Below are 21,693 nucleotides of genomic sequence, written 5' to 3' on the forward strand. Positions count from 1 at the left end.
GATTATTAGGAAATCAGCTTAATCAGTCAGGCAACATGCTTTCCAAAGATGATTTACCTACACTTTGTTTACACAATAAGAGAAATATGGAGGCTGACACATTAAAACAATTCTCACCATCGAGAAAACAAAATTGTCATATTGTGGTAAAAACGAGTTATACCAGTTAATTAACCAAATCATTAGCATCAGTTCATTGGACAATTGAAAACCATTTGAAACGCAATAGAATAAAAAGTGCAAAAGTATTACAAAGTATATAGAATAGAGTAGACTATTTTACATTTACATTAGTCTAAGTCTATGCTACTAGCTTTTCAAACCAGTGAGTTGCTAAACATGCTGATTTTCTTTTTAATGATTGCAGTGAATAAAGAGCCTAATAACAGTATTTTCTCTTATGTTCATTCACTTCAACTCCAGCGCCAAAGAAAAGTACTTTTTCATTACTGTAATCTGTGTGCTTTAGCTTCTTTCTTTTCATTTTTAACCTATTTTCAATGCAGTTATTTGACATGGCCTGGTTTAAACCGTTTTGTCTGTCAAATCAGAAACTATTCAGTTAGTGATGGTGAGGTTTCATGGTAGCTCTGACAGCTTGATGGAGTAGCAGCAGAGTGGAAGGGCAAAGTCATTTTGTGCATGTTGCGTTACAGTAGATCCAGAATGACCCCCTCATTTCCTTGTCCTCTTCAGCACTTCTGTGAGGTGAAAGTCTTACACCCTTTTATTCTGTGAATGGAAAAAGCAGCAAGAAAGCAGAATGGGATGTTGATGTATTTCTTTTTTAAGGATGGCCTCTGAAAAAGGTGAAGGGTATGACGGAGGGAGGACTAGGGTTCAGCTGTTTCCAATCTGCAACCAAACCACTACATGGCATTTTCTGAAAAAAAAGCAGGAAGCCTTTTTTTGAATCCCATCACGTGCATAAGATATTTTGTTGTTTTACTTTCAAGTTTAACTTATTTACCATTATTTGTGCATCCCATCACAGATCCAATCAGCACAAAACCAAAAAGCAAGGAAATATACCTTATTACTAGTGATCATCAATTATCACTAGTAACTTGTGATCATTGATAAACAATATTGGATATATCATATATTGGATAGGATCACCATACTCATCCCCAATACCAGTTTTCTGTATGTAGGTGGAAATAATCTTCTTAATTATTCAAGTTTCTCAGAAACACTACATTTTATGAGATCATATGTGAAAAAATATAATTTCCCTCCAAAACATGGCTAGCCTTAACGTATCCTAAAATAACTGAATGGAATGTCAAGGGCTTAAAGCGGTGCTGCTTACCACTTTATTTGACAGATTAAAATGTGTAATGGATCCTTGGAACCCATGCGTGCCAAACCGTGAGGGTTAATCTGTGCCTGTTGCACTTACCAAAAGGAACAATCTTTCCCTTGTACTCCTACCACCATTTTAGCGGCATTACACTAACTGCACCATAAACTTTATTCATTTCCCATAACTATGGTATTTTACTGTTAGTATGGCACTGATATTGTCATGTATTTTAGAAACCAAAAATGTTTGCCGGGTTTCTCATTGTAGTTTCTCAATCGGTAGTTAATGCGTTATGATGGGCGAAACTGTACCTGCCACATTGAAGGGTGGAAAACAAACATGTTGAAAATTGAATGAGAGATAAAGTGTAGTGTACAAAACTTGATTATGTTCAGGTTAGGAAAAATTCATGGCTTGGCTTAAAATAAATGTTGGTAAGTTGGCTTACATATCTGGTGTTCGTTAAGTATGTAACTGAACTTTATTACTTACTCACTACACCCTACAAAATGAAAGAAACCACACATACCAGCATTCAATTGATAAAATTGTTCTTTAATTCATATGTACCATATCTCCAAATCTCCCCAACCCACAACCCCACCCACAACAAATAAAATTTAATTTAATACTTTTAATATATTTAGTCAGTTTACAGCTTCTGTACATGATTGCTGATTTCAAGGAACTCACAACTAGGGCAGCAACATCATTTTCTTTGTTAGAGGAACCAAGAACAAGCATAAATGGAGTGTACAAGAGGACTTAGCAGGTAAGGAGTGAACACACAGCTCATGGGGGTATGTACAGAAGCAGGGCAATATTCTATGTACAATACAAACCATACAAATTAGGCTCTAAGATAGAGAATTCATAACATTACATTTTATATATTAAGGGACAATGAGCAAGCCCCATCCCCCACAAATGACCTGCAGATCAATCAAACAGGTAACCAGATATTCAATCAGCTGAGAATGAGCCAATCACCTAACAAACATCAACCTGTAAGATCAGGAACACTGGAATCAGCTGAAGATTGAGAGTGTGACAGTGACTGAGCGCATTAATTCGTTTTCTCTCCAAACCTGAGAAGGAATCCTGGTCAGATCCGGCTCACCCCTAGCAAGGTAAGACCACCTTATATCGCCAAAAGCATGAGGCGCCCATCAAATTCCTCCCGTCAGCTGCCTTGCAGGTTGAATAAAAAGGAGGGTTTTTTTATTCTTCTTAGATGAGGAATTTCATTTTGTTTTCCAGTTATAAAGGATAAACTGCAGAGCGTAAACAGCACAGCAGGAATGAACACTTTATACGTTGTTGTCCAGGCTTCTATACTAAAAGAGGAAAACAAAGTTAGAAACATCTAGAAGTGTGTTTGTAAAAATAAAGCATACATCAAAGGGCAGAGTTCAAAAGTCATCCCAAAAGGATACAAAAATGCTGCTTTTTACACAACAGTGACAAAAAATAACTGAGGAAAACTGCTAATTATGATTGTAATCACAGAGTTTTTGGGGTCATTTTAAGCACTTGACAGTGTTATATACCACCTTTTAACTTAAAAATGAATGAACTCTCTGCAAAATTCTGAACATTGAAGTTGCGGAAGCAGTTAGGATGGCTGACTCTGTGACATGGAAATGGTAAGGGACAGTAAGGCTAACATACACATTTCTCTGGGATGGGGAGAAGCCCCAGTCTGTGCTCCACTTGTCCAGTTTTCGGTTTATATGAGACAACAATATGGGACGATCAGCCGGAGGGGAAGTAGGGCGTGTCACTGTGGTAGTTATAGTCTGGGCAAACTTTCTGCACCAGTTTGTAGTCGGTGCTATAGAAGGAAATGAAGATGCAGATGACTTTGAAAGGTTTGGAGCAGAGCCAGGAGACGTGGCTCTGGGTCTGCTCCTGGTAGCAGGTCTTGGATGGGTCGAAGTTGCAGAGTGTGTTTTTGGCACCCTTCTCCACCTTCTCGTACTCAATGCGGCAGTTGAAGGACTTTGAGTCCTTTGCGTCGATGACGGACTGCTGTGCAGCCACATCAAACTCCACTATCTTGGTGGGAGGTACCAGGCTAACGGACACGTTGCCCTGGCCTGTGGAGTTATGGCGGAAGTAGACACTGAAGGTGCCATTGCCGTGATCCACAATCTTACCGGTGATGAGCAGGTTGAGTTTGACTGTTTTGATGTTAGAGTGAAAGTCCCCCCAGCCAAACATCTTCTTGAACTTTCCCGTCTTAACCATTGGCCGTCGTTTGGCCCGGGGCCGCGAGTCCTGCAAGTCCGTGGTGTTCCTCAGCCAGTCCCACAGGTCCTGCTCGGAGTAGGGCTCTGGAGTATCATAGCGGAGGTCCAAGGCTGTGCTGTTCTCTTTTCCATGTAGAGTCTGTGACAGCAGCCTACTGATGGACATGTCCTTACTGCTTCCTGTCCATATATGCTTGAGTGTGGATTTGGGGCTTCCTGACTTGACAACGTCCGACTTTGAGGCGTGGACAGTTGTAACCTGTGGAGAAAAAAACAATTCTGGTTTGCTACATTTCTCTTCAACTTGAACTTTTTCTGGAATTTTAATTTGGTATTAAATACAGGTGAAATTAAGATATTGTAGTTGTAATTCATCAATTTCTATACATCGTCACCATTTTTCGCCAACAGGACAGCAGAATATAGAAAATATTGCATTTGTATTCAAGTTTCTAATATGTTGAAGGATTCAAAATCATCAGTAAATATTTTCTCAATTTTTACAGGTCTTCTTTACTGGCCATGAAATGATCAAGGAATGAATTAGAGTTAGATGTATTGGACTCTATAATTCCAGTTGCTGGTACCTTACTGTGTTACTATGTTGCATAAGTGAAACAGCATAAAAGGGTATGACTGTGCGTTATTTTGTGTGCATTCATGTGCATCCTTGTTTGGGTTTTAGATGAGTACAACACACAGGTCTCTCTAAGACCCTGACGTTTCTCTGTAGTGTACTTCTCATCATAGCTCCTCCAACAATCAACCTGTGCAAAAGTCTAATCACATACTATAGGTGGAACATCCTTTAAGGAATACTTTTTGAAATTGTTAGACAAAGCAAAAACCACTTCAAATCCCCAAATGGCCTTACACCTCATATACCGACCCTTTCGCATTTCCAACTAGTCACACACGGGCGCTTGGACCCTTGGCGACACTTTGGGCTTGTTAGCACGTTGTTTGTTGCCTCGACCTAAGTCAAGGACTACTTTAAGTACTTATGTGACTAAAAGTGCCTGTTTTGGGAATTAGACCTCACGTCACATGTAATATCAAGGATTGAGTCCTCACTGACTAGGTGAATTGTCTATTATTACTAAGGGGTAGATAATGGTGGCCTCTTTAGTAAGCCACACCTTCCACAATGTTTAGTACAATGTTGAATAGCTGTGTTAATTTTCAAGCAGGTCGGGTTGGAAGGAGGTCTCAGTTTAAAAACCAATATAGATGTGTAAGGGTGTGTCATGAGATTAATTCCTTCTCTGTATTTTCTATATCAATTCAGGAAATATTGACCTTCACATTGAGGCATGTCATGTTCCTCTAGATTGACCAATCAAAGGTTTTCCATGGGGGGTTGCCCAGATCAATAATTTCTAAAAGGTTCAATGTATAAATGGTGACAAACGACAGCTCCTAATTGGGAATTATAGTGAAGCAAGCTGACCTAGAAATAGAATGCAGCATTTAAAGTGAGACCTATGCTTCCCATATCTTCCCTGCGACATGAGAAGCAGTGTGTGGCTCCCAGATATATGCAGTGCTTGTTCAGGGGTTAAAGAGTGGACTATTAACTAAAGAGTGCTCCTTGAATGGAAGATTGATGAAACCTAGGGTTTTCACCATTTAGTGGCGATGAGTGGAATGAAGCTGATACAGGCCCAGTGGACTTATGTGACATTGATTGCCTGATTTCTACTGTAAGACGTGACAGCAGATATGTCTTTCTGAGGTTTTTGCATTTTGTGGCTTCCCCACCAGATCGATACTTGTAAAATAAGGTTTTGCTACCAATCAGTTAGGATTGAATTGCCTCACAGTGAGTTTCTTAACAGCAAGGGGTGTACCGTAAGATGAAAACTGACGAATCATACATTTTAAATGAACAGTGATTGTGTTAAAATACTTTGGCTTCTGGCTCAAATTGTAACAGGAATGTCCTTTATCCATAGATGCTCCATAGATGCTGGGCTACTTGTGGTTCCTAGAGTTTTAAAAAGTAGGATGGGGGCCAGAGCCTTCAGTTATCAAGCTCCTCTTTTGTGGAACCAGCTTCCACTTTCAGTCCGGGGGGCAGACTCGGTCAGTTCATTTAAGATAAAGCTTAAAACGTTCCTCTTTGATATTGCTAATAGTTAGGGCTGGCTCAGGTTAGCCTGGACCAGCCCTTAGTTAAGCTGCTCTAGGCTTAGACTGCCGGGGGACTTCTTAGGACACACCGAGCCCCTCTCTCACTCTCACTCTCTCCTCCCACAATCATCCATGCTTTATTAATGTACATCACTAATTAAGCTTCTTTCCGGGAGTTTTTTGTGCTTTCTCGCCTAGCAGGTCTCCGTGGATCATAGTTTCGTGCGGACCCCGGTTCTGACTCCTGGCTCATGGCTCTGCTGACACCTGCTGCTGCCATCATCATTACTTTAAATATGATTCATATTACTGTCATCAAAAACCAAGATCTTTCTGCTCTCCCTCCCCACAGAAGCCTCTGTGGATGGTGGTTCGATCTGATGGAGGTTGTCCCTGCAGTGGTCCTGCCGTACACCTCTTCTGCTACTTGCAATTACTTGTATCATTTCAGTTAGAGAAATTGAATGTATTGTACATCTTTTACATTGTTGATTCTGTACACATGACATCCATTGCAGTCTGTCCATCCCGGGAGAGGGATCCCTCCTCTGACGTTCTCCCTAAGGTTTCTTCCCTTTTTTCCCCATTGAAGGGTTTTTTCATATTTTGGGGAGTTTTTCCTGTGCCGATGTGAGGGTTTCGGGACAGAGGATGTTGCATGTGTACAGACTGTAAAGCCCTCTGAGGCAAATTTGTAATTTGCGATTTTGGGCTATACAAAATAAAATGAATTGAATTGAATTGAATTGACCTGTCCATGCAAATTCCTTTAAAGAAATGTATGGTTCTCTGATAATAAATCCTGTGGGATAAATTTTCATCTCATAATATCAAAAGGTTACCATTTGTAGCTAAAAAAAACCCATCTCAATAACAATAACTGTCCAGATTCCTTGTGCCGATTATGAGGTTCAGAAATATTGGCATTCATAAGCTTACCTGCCATTAAACTAAATTTGCATTCTGGTAACGCAGTAACCACCATAAATTACTATAATTAAATCAAATGACCAAATTAGCATTAGCAACTCACGCTTATGAGTTCCCAGTTCCAAATCAATTAATTCCAACTTAATCTGGAAAACTGTAATAGTAAATTAAATGTATTACACCCAGACCTAATTGTGGACTAAGTAGACTAAAATAGTAATTCCCCCACCTCGGAGATTGTGAACTACATTAGAGTTGAGGAAAAAAAGGGTAGACACAAACAGAAGCTGACTGAAGTTAACAGCCCACTCAGTGGAGCTGAAGAGGGTCTCAGGGGATCTATCTTTAGCCTCAAGGGTTTGACTCAGAGGGCCCTTTGCTGCGTGAGGCACACACACTCAGCAATCATTTCCTATTCAAATAGGTGAGGTGGTCTTCTCATACTGAAGAATACCAGAGGACAGTGGGGTGTGAGGGTTATGTTGATAAAGATCTATGGTAATAAAATAAAAAAATAAAATACTGAAGACAAAGTGGTTCAGATGCAGTTGCTTTGAAGGAGCTAGTCATTTTCTTCTCCATCTTCCAGCTCGGAGAAAAAAACCAACATCAACACTGAGACAAGCAGCATGAGACAATATTTCTTTTGATACTAACAGCAGTGGCAGATGATTGAAGATACTGTACTCCAGTCTTCTATCAAGTGAGTATAAATAGAGCCTTTTGATTGCCTGTCAACGGCTCTCCACATGGACACGACTGGGCTGGCAGTGTGTAGATAACCGTGCTAAGGGTACAAGATATGTCAAATGTGCTGGCAGACGTATCAGGGTTTACATGTGGGGCGATTAAAGGTGGGCACTGCTGTACACTTATTTTCCATTTTGTTTCATTGCATCATTGCAAAAAAATGAAGACTTAAATCTGCAAAACAACTCTCTACAGCCAACCACAGCTAAACGGAATATAAAATAATCTGTGAGCATCTACAAGCGGCATTCATGCAGTGGATTCAGACCGAGATGTGTGTGTGTAAATTATAATAAGCCTTAATTTTACCACCTTCCCTATAAAATGCATGAAGCAGATGTCTTTAATGTATATTACATTTGATGTCCCCTTTGTGAATATAAATGACTAATATTTAATTATTCCTATCATATTACATATAAATGCACTGTGCCTTTGGATTAAATTCTCAAGAAAATGGGATATAATTGTATGTAACAGGATTATACAAAATTGAGCTTGACCATGCGGTTATTTTGAATGGCTATGAATGAATTGATTTGCAGATCAATGTATTGATTTATAGATTCCCTGTTGCCACACGGCCACTGGTCAAACGCTGCTGGGTGTTTTGGCGTCATGCGTGGCCGCTCATTTGCATGCGATGTGTGTAGTGCCACACAGCGTTCTGAATTCTTAAACTGGGAAAGAAACAATTAAATTAAATTTAAAAAAATGTGCACACTTCAAAATAGACTTTCAATAATTATCTGTATATTTTTCATTTTTTATGTGGAGAAAAACTAATATTGAATGTTTTTCAGGGATATCAACAGAGACGCACAGTTTACGATACTACGATTATATAAATATCGCAATATTCTCATCGGCGGGCTATGGGCTCTAGCACCGGTGGTACCTCATTCAGTGATTGGTGGTGACTCAAATGGACATTTGTTTTAAATAAAAATATTCAACACCGCCACTTTAAGGCTTTCAAAGTAAATTCATCAAATTTAAGCATTCTGTCCAATTTTGTTCCAGGGTAGCTGTTAGGCTCTTGGGCGTAATACTGTGCAGGAATGACATCACTGATGTTCTGTCAATTCCCACCAGTCTGTCCCTAGAGCCACTGATAGTGATGTATTAATAATGAATAATGTCACTGCATTTAAGAATGAGGGTGTCCTCATACAAACTCTGCAGTAATAACATACAACAATCAGAGAGCATGGCTGTTAGTTGTTGTTTCCCGTGGGTGGGCTCTATATGTAGCAAATACACACATGTTTGTCATTGCAGTTCTCTGGCCCGGGCATCATTCAGCATGTTTCGGGGCCAAGGGCTAGCGGGGTGGCTGGATCCTGGAGCTGCCAGCTGTCTTGGGCTCAGCCGAGGGAACGGTGCACCGCGGCCAGCGGAGGACTCGCAGGTACCGGACTACCGGCCAGGCGGCCAGTCGTTCACCCCCCCCCCCCCCCCTCAGGCAAGGAAGACTGCTGGGCCAGGCAAGCAGCACCGCCTCCGTCTGCTCTAGTGAAAACTTCCCAATGAAGCGTGCAACCCAATCCTGGTTCATTCAGCAACAGGCCCGTCTTCGTTACAGTTTTTCTCCATTGGTTTGGCTCATTTTTTGAAACAAAAATTACAGTCTCAAAACTCTAAGATCATTTGGAAAAATAGTCTTACAGTTCTGCACAACACTAATGCTCACTTGCAAAAGCACATTACTCTCCCAAAACAGTTCACTCATGTGTCAATACTACATTTTTTTCTCGTTTAAACAGTCAGTGCCCCAAAACTGCTTTGTCCCTTTGGCATGTGTTTAGTTGTTTTGTCACTATGGCAGAGGACCATTGAAATCCCTCATGTCCACCAGTCTTAGCCCAGTTCTTTATTGACAATGTTTTTTTGTCTAGCTAACAGAATACAATTGTGTATAAAAAAAATGAAAGGAAATAGGATTTTAGGGTCACACATTGCAATCATACTACCAGAAATTGTAATTTATTCTAATTGCAATTATCATTCACAAACATAAAATAACTACCACACATCAGAGTATAAATAAAATGTGTACAGCAAAATATACTGTAAAATAAACACAGAAACAAAAACCAATGAAAATTATATGCAGCCTACAGTGCTGTAAATAAAGCCGGTCAAAGAAAAAGCAAACCAATGGAGAAAAACTAATCCTTTTTACCTCACTGTGCTAAACGACTTGTTTGGTCAAATCCTTCAGAGACTTGTTTTAATAATTCTGCAGTCTTCAGTTGGTACGTCTGTACTGATCTGAACGTGTCAAATAAATCATACATACATTCAAATATTAGAATCACGGGAATTGTTCTGAGCTGGACCCATATGAAATCAAATGAAAATAATATTAAGTTTGTCGCCTTGGTATTGATGTTTTTCTTTGTGTAGATCAATGTGATCATTAGTACAATTGTTTCAAAGTATTTTATGTGAATAGCAGAACCCGAGGTTACCCTGTCTAGAAATCTAATGACTGCAATGCTTAAGTTTTAATGTTTTTTAAATTTCTTTCTTCGCGGAGGGAAAAAAACGTGTTAGCCAGACACTTCATTTTCTCCTATTCTTTTCATAACCCTTGACCTCTTGGCCTGAGCTGGGCTTGAGCTGAAACACTTTAAAGTGGTCATTTCGATACCTTAGCTATTTTCCAGTCACAGGTCATTGGATAGAGCAGGAGTGTCAAACTCAATCACAGACGGGGCCAAAATCCAAAACAGGGACCACGTTGAGGGCCAAAAAGACAGAAGGGATATCGGACAAAGTGCAAAAGAATACATGTTTATCAGCCTGAAGGTGCAGCTGGGTGGTGTTGCCAACTCCTCAGTAAGGAAAATAGCTATTGGCTGTCCCAAAAGTCTCATTTGCATAATAGCAAAAAGTGAGTAAAAAAAGGTTCAAATGTATTTTCTATTGTTTCTTTTTTCTTGTTTTGATTTTGCCATTGAAATAGGCCATTTCTCGCTATGGACCCCATTGTTAATCACCATCGTACCGGAGGTATTTTCAGTCCGTGTTTCTGTGAGGCAGGGAGCTACCTGAGAGGTCGTAAGCTGTGAGACTAGCGTCTCTGAGTACTTTGGTCTGTTACGTCAGTGACAGAGGATGGGACGTGCTTGTAGATTCACAACAGCAGAGAGGTTAGATTGGTCACTAGTAGCTTTTGCACTGCCTTCTGGGACTTTTAGCATCAGCCTGTACTCTATGCGCCCTATTGAGTGGCGGGCCAGTCATAAGAGACAAATGGCCGCGAGTTAAACACGTCTGAGGTAGAGGGTGTATCACAGTGTTTGTGATGCATACAACATGTTCTGTGAGGCACGAGCTGTCCACACTGATCAGTAGAGAAATACAAATCAGGATAACCCGCCGGATGCAATATTAGTGTATGTAAAAATAATTATTTTGTAATTACGTCTGTACTTCTCAGCGGAATAAAAAATAAAAGAGCGTTATACAAGGCATGAATGTGTATTATTTACTTACTTATTTAAGAATCCTGTGGAGTTGAATGTAATGTAGGTGTGTATTGGTTCAGTACAACATTATGCAAATGCTTTCACACACTGGCTACAGGCTTTAAATCAGTCACTCATAGAGATTATCATGTTTAAACGAGCAAGACCAACAACATGTCAATTATGATCCCCCATTAAGTAAATATGGGTTTACAACATGAGGGCTTGTAGTCAATAGAGAGGGCACGTTGCTCTGGTAAGATCTAGGAAATTAAATATAATGAAATATTCAACATGGTATTTCTTTTCAATTTGTTGCACTTGTGTGCTGTGCATGCGTGTCAGGGCTAACACACGCGTACCCCAATTAATGACTCATACTGCTAACTTCCGAAGTTAGGATGCCACTGGTTTCCTTCACAAAAGCCAATGGCATTTTACCCTCGGATTCTAGATTATTGCAGAAAATCATTTTGTTGTCAGACGTTTACGATTCTGTTTTTTTTAAGCGTGAATGCAAAAGAAAAAAGAAAAAGTACAGTTGTATACAAAATGCATTATATCCATGTTCCCTTCACTAACTGCAGCAAAGCAGTGTATTTTTCCCCTCTATTATAAAACAGTAATTTAATCAATCGATATGTCCTGAATGAGAAGTCGATCCCAACATTACAAGTACTCCACTACCCATTGCACTTCTATACGTTTTTGTGACAAACTCGTAAGTTCTAAAGAAAATCCACATTAATGCAGCAGAATCCGTTTTGTTATTGTTGTTATTCCACACACTGTTCGACCTCACCAAATCAATGAGCCTACATTTTACACAATACGACCCGTCAGATGAGGTTCTGATGCGTAAAGGTCCTAATGGAGCCTGGAGCCTTCAGCTTACAGCACAGATGAGAGGGCAACAGAGGTTCTGGTAAACTAATTTCATTCAAACGACCACACGCGTGTCGTACTCAGCCCCAACGGACAATGGCTCCCTTGACGCAATTCTTTAAAGGCTCTCCACAGCTCCCTCTGGAGCCTCAAAAGGCTTTCCACAACTTCAGGCACATTGAACTTTGGTAAGGGAACAAGGTGGTACTACAAATCTTAAATATACTAACCAATCTGCATTACTTGGAGTGTCACAATTCTTTTGTGACCCAAGAAATCAACCCCATGATCAGATGTTTGATGCAGTTGTGTTGACTTGATTTCATTGTGTTGCTGCTGTCTGGGTTGCGTGGCTCCTTGGGTAGCTTCATGTCCCTGAAGGTAGGCGTGTGTCCCTGATCCCATCCCTGTTTTTTTCAACAGGCACCCAATTGGGTGATTTTCACAGGGATAGAAGGTAAAACTTCCTCAATTCAGGAGACTCCCTTGTATACAGGAACATAAAATAGGAATTCTTAAATTTGCCATGTAATACTTATTATTATTATATTTGATAAAAAGTGTTTCCTATCGGGTGTATTTTATCGGGTCAAGTATTCCCAAAATTTTGACAGCGTTACAAAACTTAATGTAGTTCTGTGAATATTTAAATTTTCCCATTAACAAGGATTTTTGCAGCAACAACAATCGTGTTAAGCTTTGAATGAAAGAAAAACTGATTTGTATTTACATTTAAACCTCAAACTTAAAACATCAAACTTCACAAAACATAAAAAGCTCCTACAAGTAAAAGATCACTGGCTTTCCACCTACCAAAATAAAGATGCCCCTTAAAACTATTTTTTTCTGTGACTCTGCAGCAAGTTGTAACCAATGACAACTGGAACAAAACATAGAATCCTACCTTCAAGAACTTTTGATGTTTGATTTGGATACACAAAGAGTCATCCACATACATTTACCCTTGGTGCCCTAAACCAGTGGTTCCCAAACTTTTTCTGCCAGAGACATTGCCAAACCGCACCCTGAAAATGGGTTGGTGATGGCGACCCTGCGTGTTGGAACCACTGCTCTGACCTGTGCCCTCTTCAGAAGGAATTTTCCCCATTTGTTCTTCTAATTGACTTGTCGCGTTGTGCTTAACACACAGGTATTATTGATGTGGCGCTGTTATTGCCAAGAGCTGAAGAATGCGGCAATACATCAAATTGCGCTTGGATTGCAATCCATGTTGTGCTGTGAGCTCTATGGTAATTTGTAACTCAGTGACGGGAGAAGAAAATTGTAAAATTGTAAAAGTAAATACTGTACGAGCCTTTGTACACATCTCATTGATCTTAATGAGAAAATGTGGCCGTGTCTTTTTTTACTGCACAATAATTGGATCACTCAAGACAAAAGATCTGAGATGAGCTCCAGATATTCTGTATCTTTTGAACATTTCCAATCAACAAAATCAAGCCAAGGGGGTTGCAAAGCCTGAGCACTATGTGGTGTGTGAAAGAATCCTCACCAAAGCTCCACAGAATGAATAGAGAAAGGTAGAAAGAAAAAAGGACAATTTCAGGATGTTAGCTTTACAATAGAGGGAGAACAGGACTGAGGAGGATTGACCCTGAATATATAGACAATTAACCTGAAGTTCAGCAGACTAAGCACAAAAAAAACGAGCTCTCAAGTGAACACCCTGCAAAACCCTGTAAGCATGTTAATTTCAGTGTGTTTCTAAAAATGTACTTCTTTAGTAATTACAAAATAATCACTGAATCTGCAACATTTCAGCCAGAATAAAAGAAATGCTGAATATAATTTCATTTATTGATCGCGATCCATCAATTCAGCAAATTAAGGCCTTTTAAAATGGCTATTTCAACAACATGTTTTATCTAGGTTCCCACTTTCCAAGTATAATCTTACAAAGAGAACAAAGAACTCGGTGTGATGAACAGTGCAAGGCTTCTAATCATGTCCCTTTATTCCTTTGTTGCTCTCCCTAAGGTTTCTTCCCTCATTTCGGGGATATTTTGCACTACTAATGTGAGGATGTCACACGTGTACACGTCGTAGAGCCCTCTGAGACCACTGTGATTTTGGACTAAATGAAATAAGTTGTGTAGAATCGGAGTCACCATGGACGTGGTTTTGAGCCATCGCCAAGGTCAAAGTGGGAGGCTCAGGCCGTCACCATCCTTCAAAAGTCCAAAAGCCCTCGAATGCAGATGACTTTAAGTTGTCGTATAATATCAGAAATCCAATGAGATTTAACTACCGTCGAGACTAATAATGGTCATATTCACATCTCTGTTGTTGCAGAAGGAATTAAAAGCGTCAGAGAGCTCAGTAAAAGTGACAATCAATGATTCATTCCATGTGACATTATGTTTACAGCATCCGGTTCATCTGCGTGATAGAGATCCTAAAATGAACCAAGATAGAGATGAAAGGAAACTATGTCCCCATTCACACCCATCCTTTCAAGTGCCTTGTCTCAAGGAAGAGTCACTTATTAAATTAAGATAAGATTGACTTATATATTTATATTTATCTATATATAAATTGCTATCAAACGACCAAACACAGTAAATGCGAAAGTTAAAATATTTCAACTTCGACGACAAAACAGCACTGAAATGCTCCCCATCGTCACTCACGTCCTGCAGACAGTTGCAGAATCTGAAAAAAATGTTGGATAAATGAAGGGCAACATTAGCTGTGTGTGTGTGGGTACCCCGAGCCGGTGATACATCCTCGTTCCTACATTGCACCCGGCCCAGGACAGACTTTGCACGTTCAACAAACATACAGTACGTTCAAACATATGTACACACACCAGCGTTTGGTGTTACGACGTGAGCATGACCGAGGATGTCTGCTGTCCTTGTGTTCACAGCACCTAGTGTTGTTCACAGAGAATAAGCCATGAAACGAGGTCACTAACGGCTGTTAATGCTGCACACAGTGTGAGATAAACCACTATTGCTTGGCGCCACACTGCTGTAAAGTGCAACTGATCTGCCCTCCCATAGATTTCATCAATAGATAGACCTCTTGTCTCTCCCTGTACAGACGTTATGCCAAAAAAGGCCAAATGCGGGATCTTCCACCCTGTCTGCATCAGTGATCTGCCGCACGGTCCAATCACAAGCAAGGCCTTGATGGTTAGAGACAATCACAGCTGAAATCCATTTTGATCTTCTTTGCAATGAGCGACTGCATCTATTGTTGAAAAAATATTTAACATAAATTATCGAAAAATAAAAGAATGCTGTGTAGACTTTTTACAAAATACAATTGACCGTATTATTGTATGTAATAACCTGTATTGGCTTTGATTAGTTTCATTAAAGTTACTTATAAGTTATAGGTTACACAAAAGTGAGGCCTCTTTATGCTCCAATCCCATTCCAGTCAGGCAGAAGAAGGGGACTGAATCCCAACTCTCTCCTCTACTTACAGCTAGCAACCACATTTACAATCCATCATTGTATGCCAATGCTAACCTTTTTAGTATGAATGTCAAACATTGTGAAGTGCCCTTCCAAAATATAACACAAATATCTATTAGGATCCTTCTGCTGGCTATCCCACAATGCAATGTGTCACATTTCATAGCTTAAAGACTTGTTTGTGTTATTTGTGTGAGTTGTCAGTGATGAAGCAGGATGATTAATAAGTGTCAATACTTCTGGAAATGCTACTCAAAAATATTCTTCCACCGCAGTTGTTTCAGTTGGTCTTTTCCCCTTTTCACTGGACATTTTGTAATGAATGAGGGAAAAGCTGTCAAATAGGCTAGACCGCCAGGGAATTATTTTCTCTAACAACAACCACATTCAAGAACATTTATTTGTTCTATGGACATCAGCTGTTTAAATTGAACTTCACACGCACACGCACACACACACACACACACACACACACACACCTATAGTAAGTCAGAGAAACATGGAATGAGAATAATTCATTTTATTATACAAAAACCGTGTATTTCAGTCTTGGTTCACATTGCCTTCATAAATTGTAGTAAAACCTCAAATCCATTCTCACTGCCAATGTCTTGGTGTTTACAAGCTTAAGATTCTGGCTGAGGATATTCAGAAGCTAATATGTCCCGAGGTACCATAAATCAAAGCCGGCTTTATTTTGTCAGCATGCAGATGGCCCAAATACACAACTCACCTCAATTAAGACCCGAGGAGGGGAGCTAGAAGGGAAAAGTGTTTGGAGAGGAAAGAGGGCACCTGTTCGCCTGTTCTATCCGCCGCTCTTCTGATCAGCGGCTCTGAGCTTCCCTTGAGCTGTTGAAATGCTGAATTAATGATGGCAAACAAAGCCAAAGCCCCCGTCACAGCCCCTTTGTGAGTTCATTCTCTTTCCACTTTGGTCCCTCTAAACTAATCTTCAGTGTCACACTTAATGAGATTTTCAGTTTGTAAAGTAAGTGGAGCAATAACTCCCCCAGCACTCGCCACCGTCTCCATTCCCACCATCGCCTTGAATGCTTTTAAGCAACTTCTGCACCTTCCCTCTATTCCTCCTCTTGGTAGGAGACGCATTATAGGGGATTATTATTTAAATTTTTCACACTGCAAAACGCACAGCTGAAAGTACATGTGCATAATGTTTGGTGTTCTTGGCTTTATTAAACATGATGAGCTAATTCTGCAGTTCTCAGGACAAAAACGAGTCATTTACAGTCATGAAGATCAGATAACTATGCATATTGATACAAATTAAAAGAGGAACTAACTTTTAGTCTTTTGATTATATTAATATTAGTAGTAGTACTATTATTTGCTATTTTTACTTGTGTGGATCTCCAGAAAGAATCCAATCCAACAGGATTAATACAAGTAATAAGTGGCATTTAATTAGTTTTAACCAAGATCCAGTTAGAGATCATTTGATCACGTCAAGTTACGGTACACAATACAGTAATGTCCAACTTGGTCTAGGATTCAGCACCATAATAACTGAAGTAGCATTGCCGATTTATTAACATCTGGATGTAGTCAACAACTGACTGTCAAATCAATCTGGAATAATATCTCGACAATATTTATTGTCAGATGGATGAGTTATAAATAATAAATAGTCTGATGAAAAAAAAACAATCAATTACAATAAAGGGTGGAGTTGAAAAGAAAAATGCACGACAGAAAGTTTTGAAAATGTTCATTATAAAATAAAGTACTAAAACATTTTAAGATATTAAAGTTCATAGTTACAATAATGAATGGACAAGTTTCAGTGTACGAATCTGGACCTTTCAATGTCTAATATTAAAATGAGAATAAAGTAATCAAATAGATGCCTTTTATGTGCTTAAATATTTCTATATTAGTCTTTAATAGATTATTGTGTTGTGAGAAGTTGGGATGCCTTGCCCGTTGTGCCACATCTGAGTTTTATTCATTCATTCATTAATCCACAGACCAAAAACAACGAAAGGCCTTGTTGTTGACGAAGGCCCTGCTGAGATCACAGTTTGAACTAATATGAATTCTTTGTAGTATTCTTTTAATGTCTGAGCTCAGCTCACAGTGGAAGGATGCAGCTTGCTTTCCACTAAGTCCATTGCTATGAGTAATTATGTGTGCTTAGTGTAATCATTGTGATTAGTCTTTAGTCACAAGTCGGTTCAGTACATCAGGGAAAAGTGTTCGGAGAGTTCCCTCCTAACCCCAAACACACGCTCTTTATTACACAACGCTTGCTTTTTAATATCCACCGAGTACAAACACCTGGAATCTATTGGACTCAGTTAGAGGAAACCCACACATCCCCACATCCAACATTTCCATGCCCTACAACTTCATAAAAGGATAGTATTTTTAGAATTGTGATTTGCATGTCAAGGAATGGGCTTGGGTTGATCAAGGTAGTTTGCTTGGACACTCACACACATCCCAGACTTCTACTCAGACCCTGAAATATTCTAAATATAAATTCAGCAATATGATGGAGTCTGTTCTGATGCTTTATTTGATTTGCTCTTACACACATATTGAAGTTTGTCCTTCTCTCATTGAGAGCTTAATTGGGAGTGCGCTGGAGCTGACCTGGGGTCTGTCTGTGATGGGGAATCAGAAAGAGAGGAGGCAGGAGCGCTGTAACAACTCCACATCTCATCACGGAGCAGAGTAGTTGCCCGGAATCAAATTAAGCCTATAATGCAATGCCTTTTTTTGGCTTTCACTGAGGCAAGAATCTCATCTCAAAGCTAGGACAAGCTCTCATCAACATGATGCATAAATAACTCAGCTAAAGCCAAAACATGTAGTTACAGGGTCACTCCAGCGCATTGTATTGGCTGCTTGTAATTACATTTCAGAAACGCTTTGTAGTTTGCTTCTGTCTATCATTGATTTTGAGGGACATTGACGAGGAAGAGGAAGAGGCAGAAGCCATGCATGCACATACTATATAATGAATCAGCAATTCTAAATCTAAATTAAGCCCTATGTGAAAGGGAGTGGTTGCTCTGCAGATAAAAACAGTGTGGATCAACCTGTAAAGGGGTCCCAGGGCAAAAAATTATATTATATTAGAAACATACTGGTGGGTGATATTATTACAAAACCATTTCACAGCTCTCATCGACCTTGTTACCAGAAGCAGATGGCAGCTGTGTACTTGCAAAGCTGTGACAAACCCATGATGAAGCGGACCTCCGAGCGGACCGTCCAACGGCACTGCTTAAGGAAAATGATCGGAGGTGGAATCCGCTTTCATATTAACGAAAGTTGGTGTACGGGTGTCACAGTGCTGGGTGAATCACAGGGGACCTCTTTTAATTGACTACAAAACTTTTATATTCACCGCAGGACGTGTTACTAACTAATTACTAGCTCTCCCTGCCTCCTTCTCACCTTTCCTAACTGCCCCCCCCTCCGGCCCTGATAATCTGCAAAGAGGACGGGGGCCTCTTTTACATACTGAAGACCAGGCTCCAGGCACAGACGGGGTGTTGCGTCCATGCTGACCAGATGGCCCCCGTCTTCACGCCAATCGTTAACCAATCACTGGAGCTGTGTGAAGTCCCCAAGAAGCCCTCTATCCCAGAATGAAATGACTACAGCCCTGACTTCCGTGGTCATGAAATATATATATAGTTTATACTTCATATTATGAACAGAAATAGATCAAAGTGAGCTCAGGCAGTCAAGTCATGAACATGAAATATCAATTTCTAAGTCAGTAACATTACAGAATAAATGAGTTTGCTGTTGTGATATTTATTGACAGTATTGATAGAATCTCCTCTGCCTTAAGATTGCATCATTACTTTTAGCTGAAAGTGCATGGCCTAACTGATTAAATTTCAATTTAAAATAACCAAAACAAGTGATTCAGCCTGAAATATATTATGCTCCAGAGGAAAAGCATGTCTTCGTAAATTAAATTAAATAAGTCTTATATCTTCTTTATCTGTACTTTGTGATTTTTGGGGCTTTTAAGGCTTTTACTGTCAAGCTCAGCAGGTTGCCAGGCAACGGGAGCAGTGGAAGTAAAGCTGACGATGCAAGTCCCCTCGATGGACAGACCGTCCCATTTCAGAGGCTGCTCGGTTCAGCCTAGGCGCTTGTTGGAGGACCAGCTCAGGTCTACCTCCAAGGCTGCTGAAGGCTGGAGGCTACAAGGATGCAGCCAACCGACATTGAGACATAGCTTGTGTCTGCTGTGGATACATTCCACAGAACTGACTTGTTCTGCTACTTGCAATTACTTGTATCATTTCTGTTAGAGGAATTGAATGTATTGTACATCTTTTACATTGTTTATTCTGTACACATGACATCCATTGCAGTCTGTCCATTGGACAGAGGGATCCCTCCTCTGACGTTCTCCCTAAGGTTTTTTCCCTTTTTTCCCCATTGAAGGGTTTTTTCATATTTTGGGGAGTTTTTCTTGTGCCGATGTGAGGGTTTCGGGACAGAGGATGTTGCATGTGTACAGACTGTAAAGCCCTCTGAGGCAAATTTGTAATTTGCGATTTTGGGCTGTACAAAATAAAATTAATTGAATTGAATTCAGGTTTTTGGGATCCACAATCTCCCGGGACCTGAAGTGGGCCTCCAACATTGACACCATCAGGAAGAAGGCGCAGCAGAGGTTGTACTTCCTGCGCCAGCTCAGGAGCTTCCTGTCCTGTTCTACTTTGCCATCATCCAGTCTGTTCTCTGTTCTTCCATCTCTGTGTGGTTTGGATCTGACACTAAACAGGACAGGAACAGAATACAGCGGATCACCAGGTGTGCCGAGAGGATCATTGGCTCCATCCTCAGCCCCAGAGTCACGAAACAGGAAGGAAGAATTACTGCAAACTGAGCTAGCAGGATTGAGTAGGGGCGGGAATCAATAACTTGTTGTCCAATTACTTTCAATCGCATGCTTCTGTGATTATCAATTTCTTGAATCAATGGCACAGCACTAAAAGACTTGAGAAGACACTTTCCTCCTGACGAGGATCATTTGTTTGTATTCATCCGTGTTCAAATCGACCAAAGGAAAGTCATTTAATTTTAGCCGTTAGCTGATCCCACCGGCGATCCACAAGACAAGCAGACTTTTTGGAACCTTTTTTTGCAACTTTTAACATCCATCTAGCCGATGCATTGAAATGCAGGCCGTTTTGTTTGAGTCGACCTGCAGTCATGCAGGCAGGGACCAAGACAAGTTTGATCCAATGCCTTATACAACTCCCTAACTTTGCATAGATTCAATTGTCAACCTGCAATATTATTAATTGATAGGGAGTACATTGTCAGCACAAAACACAAATAAATCGTCATATTTAAATCATTAGATTCTGGTTAAAAAAAAAAACTAATAAAGGATTAATTCTAGTACTAATGTTGAGCATATTTGTCTGCTCATGAATATTCCTTCAGATAAAACAGCACCATGTCGTTCACTGTCATAGTGTGCAAAGTAGAAATTATTACAAGTAGACTGGTACAACAGATGAGGTAGACATTATTATTTAATAATGAAAACTGGAGACAAACGCCCTTAAATCACTTCTCAGAAGTCAAAAATTAAAAGTTTTCCAGAGCCATTTTCGATTAATAGAATCAAAGTGACGGCCAATAGATTTTAGCAAGCCTTAATATTCAATTCCAATTAAATTCACACCGGCTGCTTCCTACCAAGCTGCGCTTCTTAATCACACTTGTGAGGTGAGGGAGTTCATTTTCATTCCAGTGACTCCAACCAAGTGCTGACCTGCATCTCGTACGGGGGTATACAAGGCCCACCACGCTACGTCCGTGTGGATTCTGAGCAAGCTCAGGTGTAAAGGAAGAGCACTCAGGCAGAGATTAGCCCTTATCAAGCTGACTGAAGCCCCTTTGTGTGTGTGTGTGTGTGTGTGTGTGTGGGGGGGGGGGGGGGGGGGGGGGGGTTATATCCATTGCTCATTTTTGAACATCCTAAGCCAGGTAGGTTTATACAGCGCTTCCTCTTTCCCAGCTGCTAATGGGAAAATCAAAGTCCCATGTAGCCTCTGAAGCGAGGCGGGAGGCTGCTAAGTGAACGCCGCGCTCCGGACTTAATGCCGTGTCTGTCTTTCTCTCTTCGCATCATCAAAGCAGAGAATTAGAGGAACATGAGCTGTTATCCATTACCTGAGGACTAATTGGCCCTTTAATTCCATATCAGATCTGTGCTCACTTCAGAAGCTCTGAACTGACTGAGTGACCGAACGTCATCGTATCACAGCGTTGCATACCGGGGCTCTGGGTCTCCCGGTTTTGGTAGACCAAGAGCTCTTGGCAGGTGTGTCGGGCACATCATTGGACAGGCTCCCACTGTGACGAGATGTCAACTGAAAAAAAGTTTGACAAATGGGACTAACCAAATACATAGGAGAGAAATAGCAAATGTTGTGTGGTTTTTAAAGGAGGATAAATTGAGATAATTGTCAATCAAGAGAAAACCCATAAAAAAAGGGGTTGTT

The 21,693-nt window shown here is 40.3% G+C and overlaps 1 protein-coding gene across 1 annotated transcript in view; it reads right to left on the minus strand.

Moving 5' to 3' along the window:
• Positions 1-2,662: 2,662 nt before the first annotated feature.
• Positions 2,663-21,693, minus strand: part of nxph1 (neurexophilin 1) — a 35,681-nt gene continuing 16,650 nt past the window's right edge. Inside the window, exon 2 of the mRNA XM_037474766.2 lies at positions 2,663-3,817. Coding sequence (XP_037330663.1) covers positions 3,062-3,817 — 756 coding nt within the window. The 3' untranslated portion in view covers positions 2,663-3,061. The remainder of the gene's footprint in view (positions 3,818-21,693) is intronic.

This window comes from Pungitius pungitius, chromosome 17, assembly GCF_949316345.1.
Source record: "Pungitius pungitius chromosome 17, fPunPun2.1, whole genome shotgun sequence".
Classification (NCBI taxonomy): Eukaryota; Metazoa; Chordata; class Actinopteri; order Perciformes; family Gasterosteidae; genus Pungitius; species Pungitius pungitius.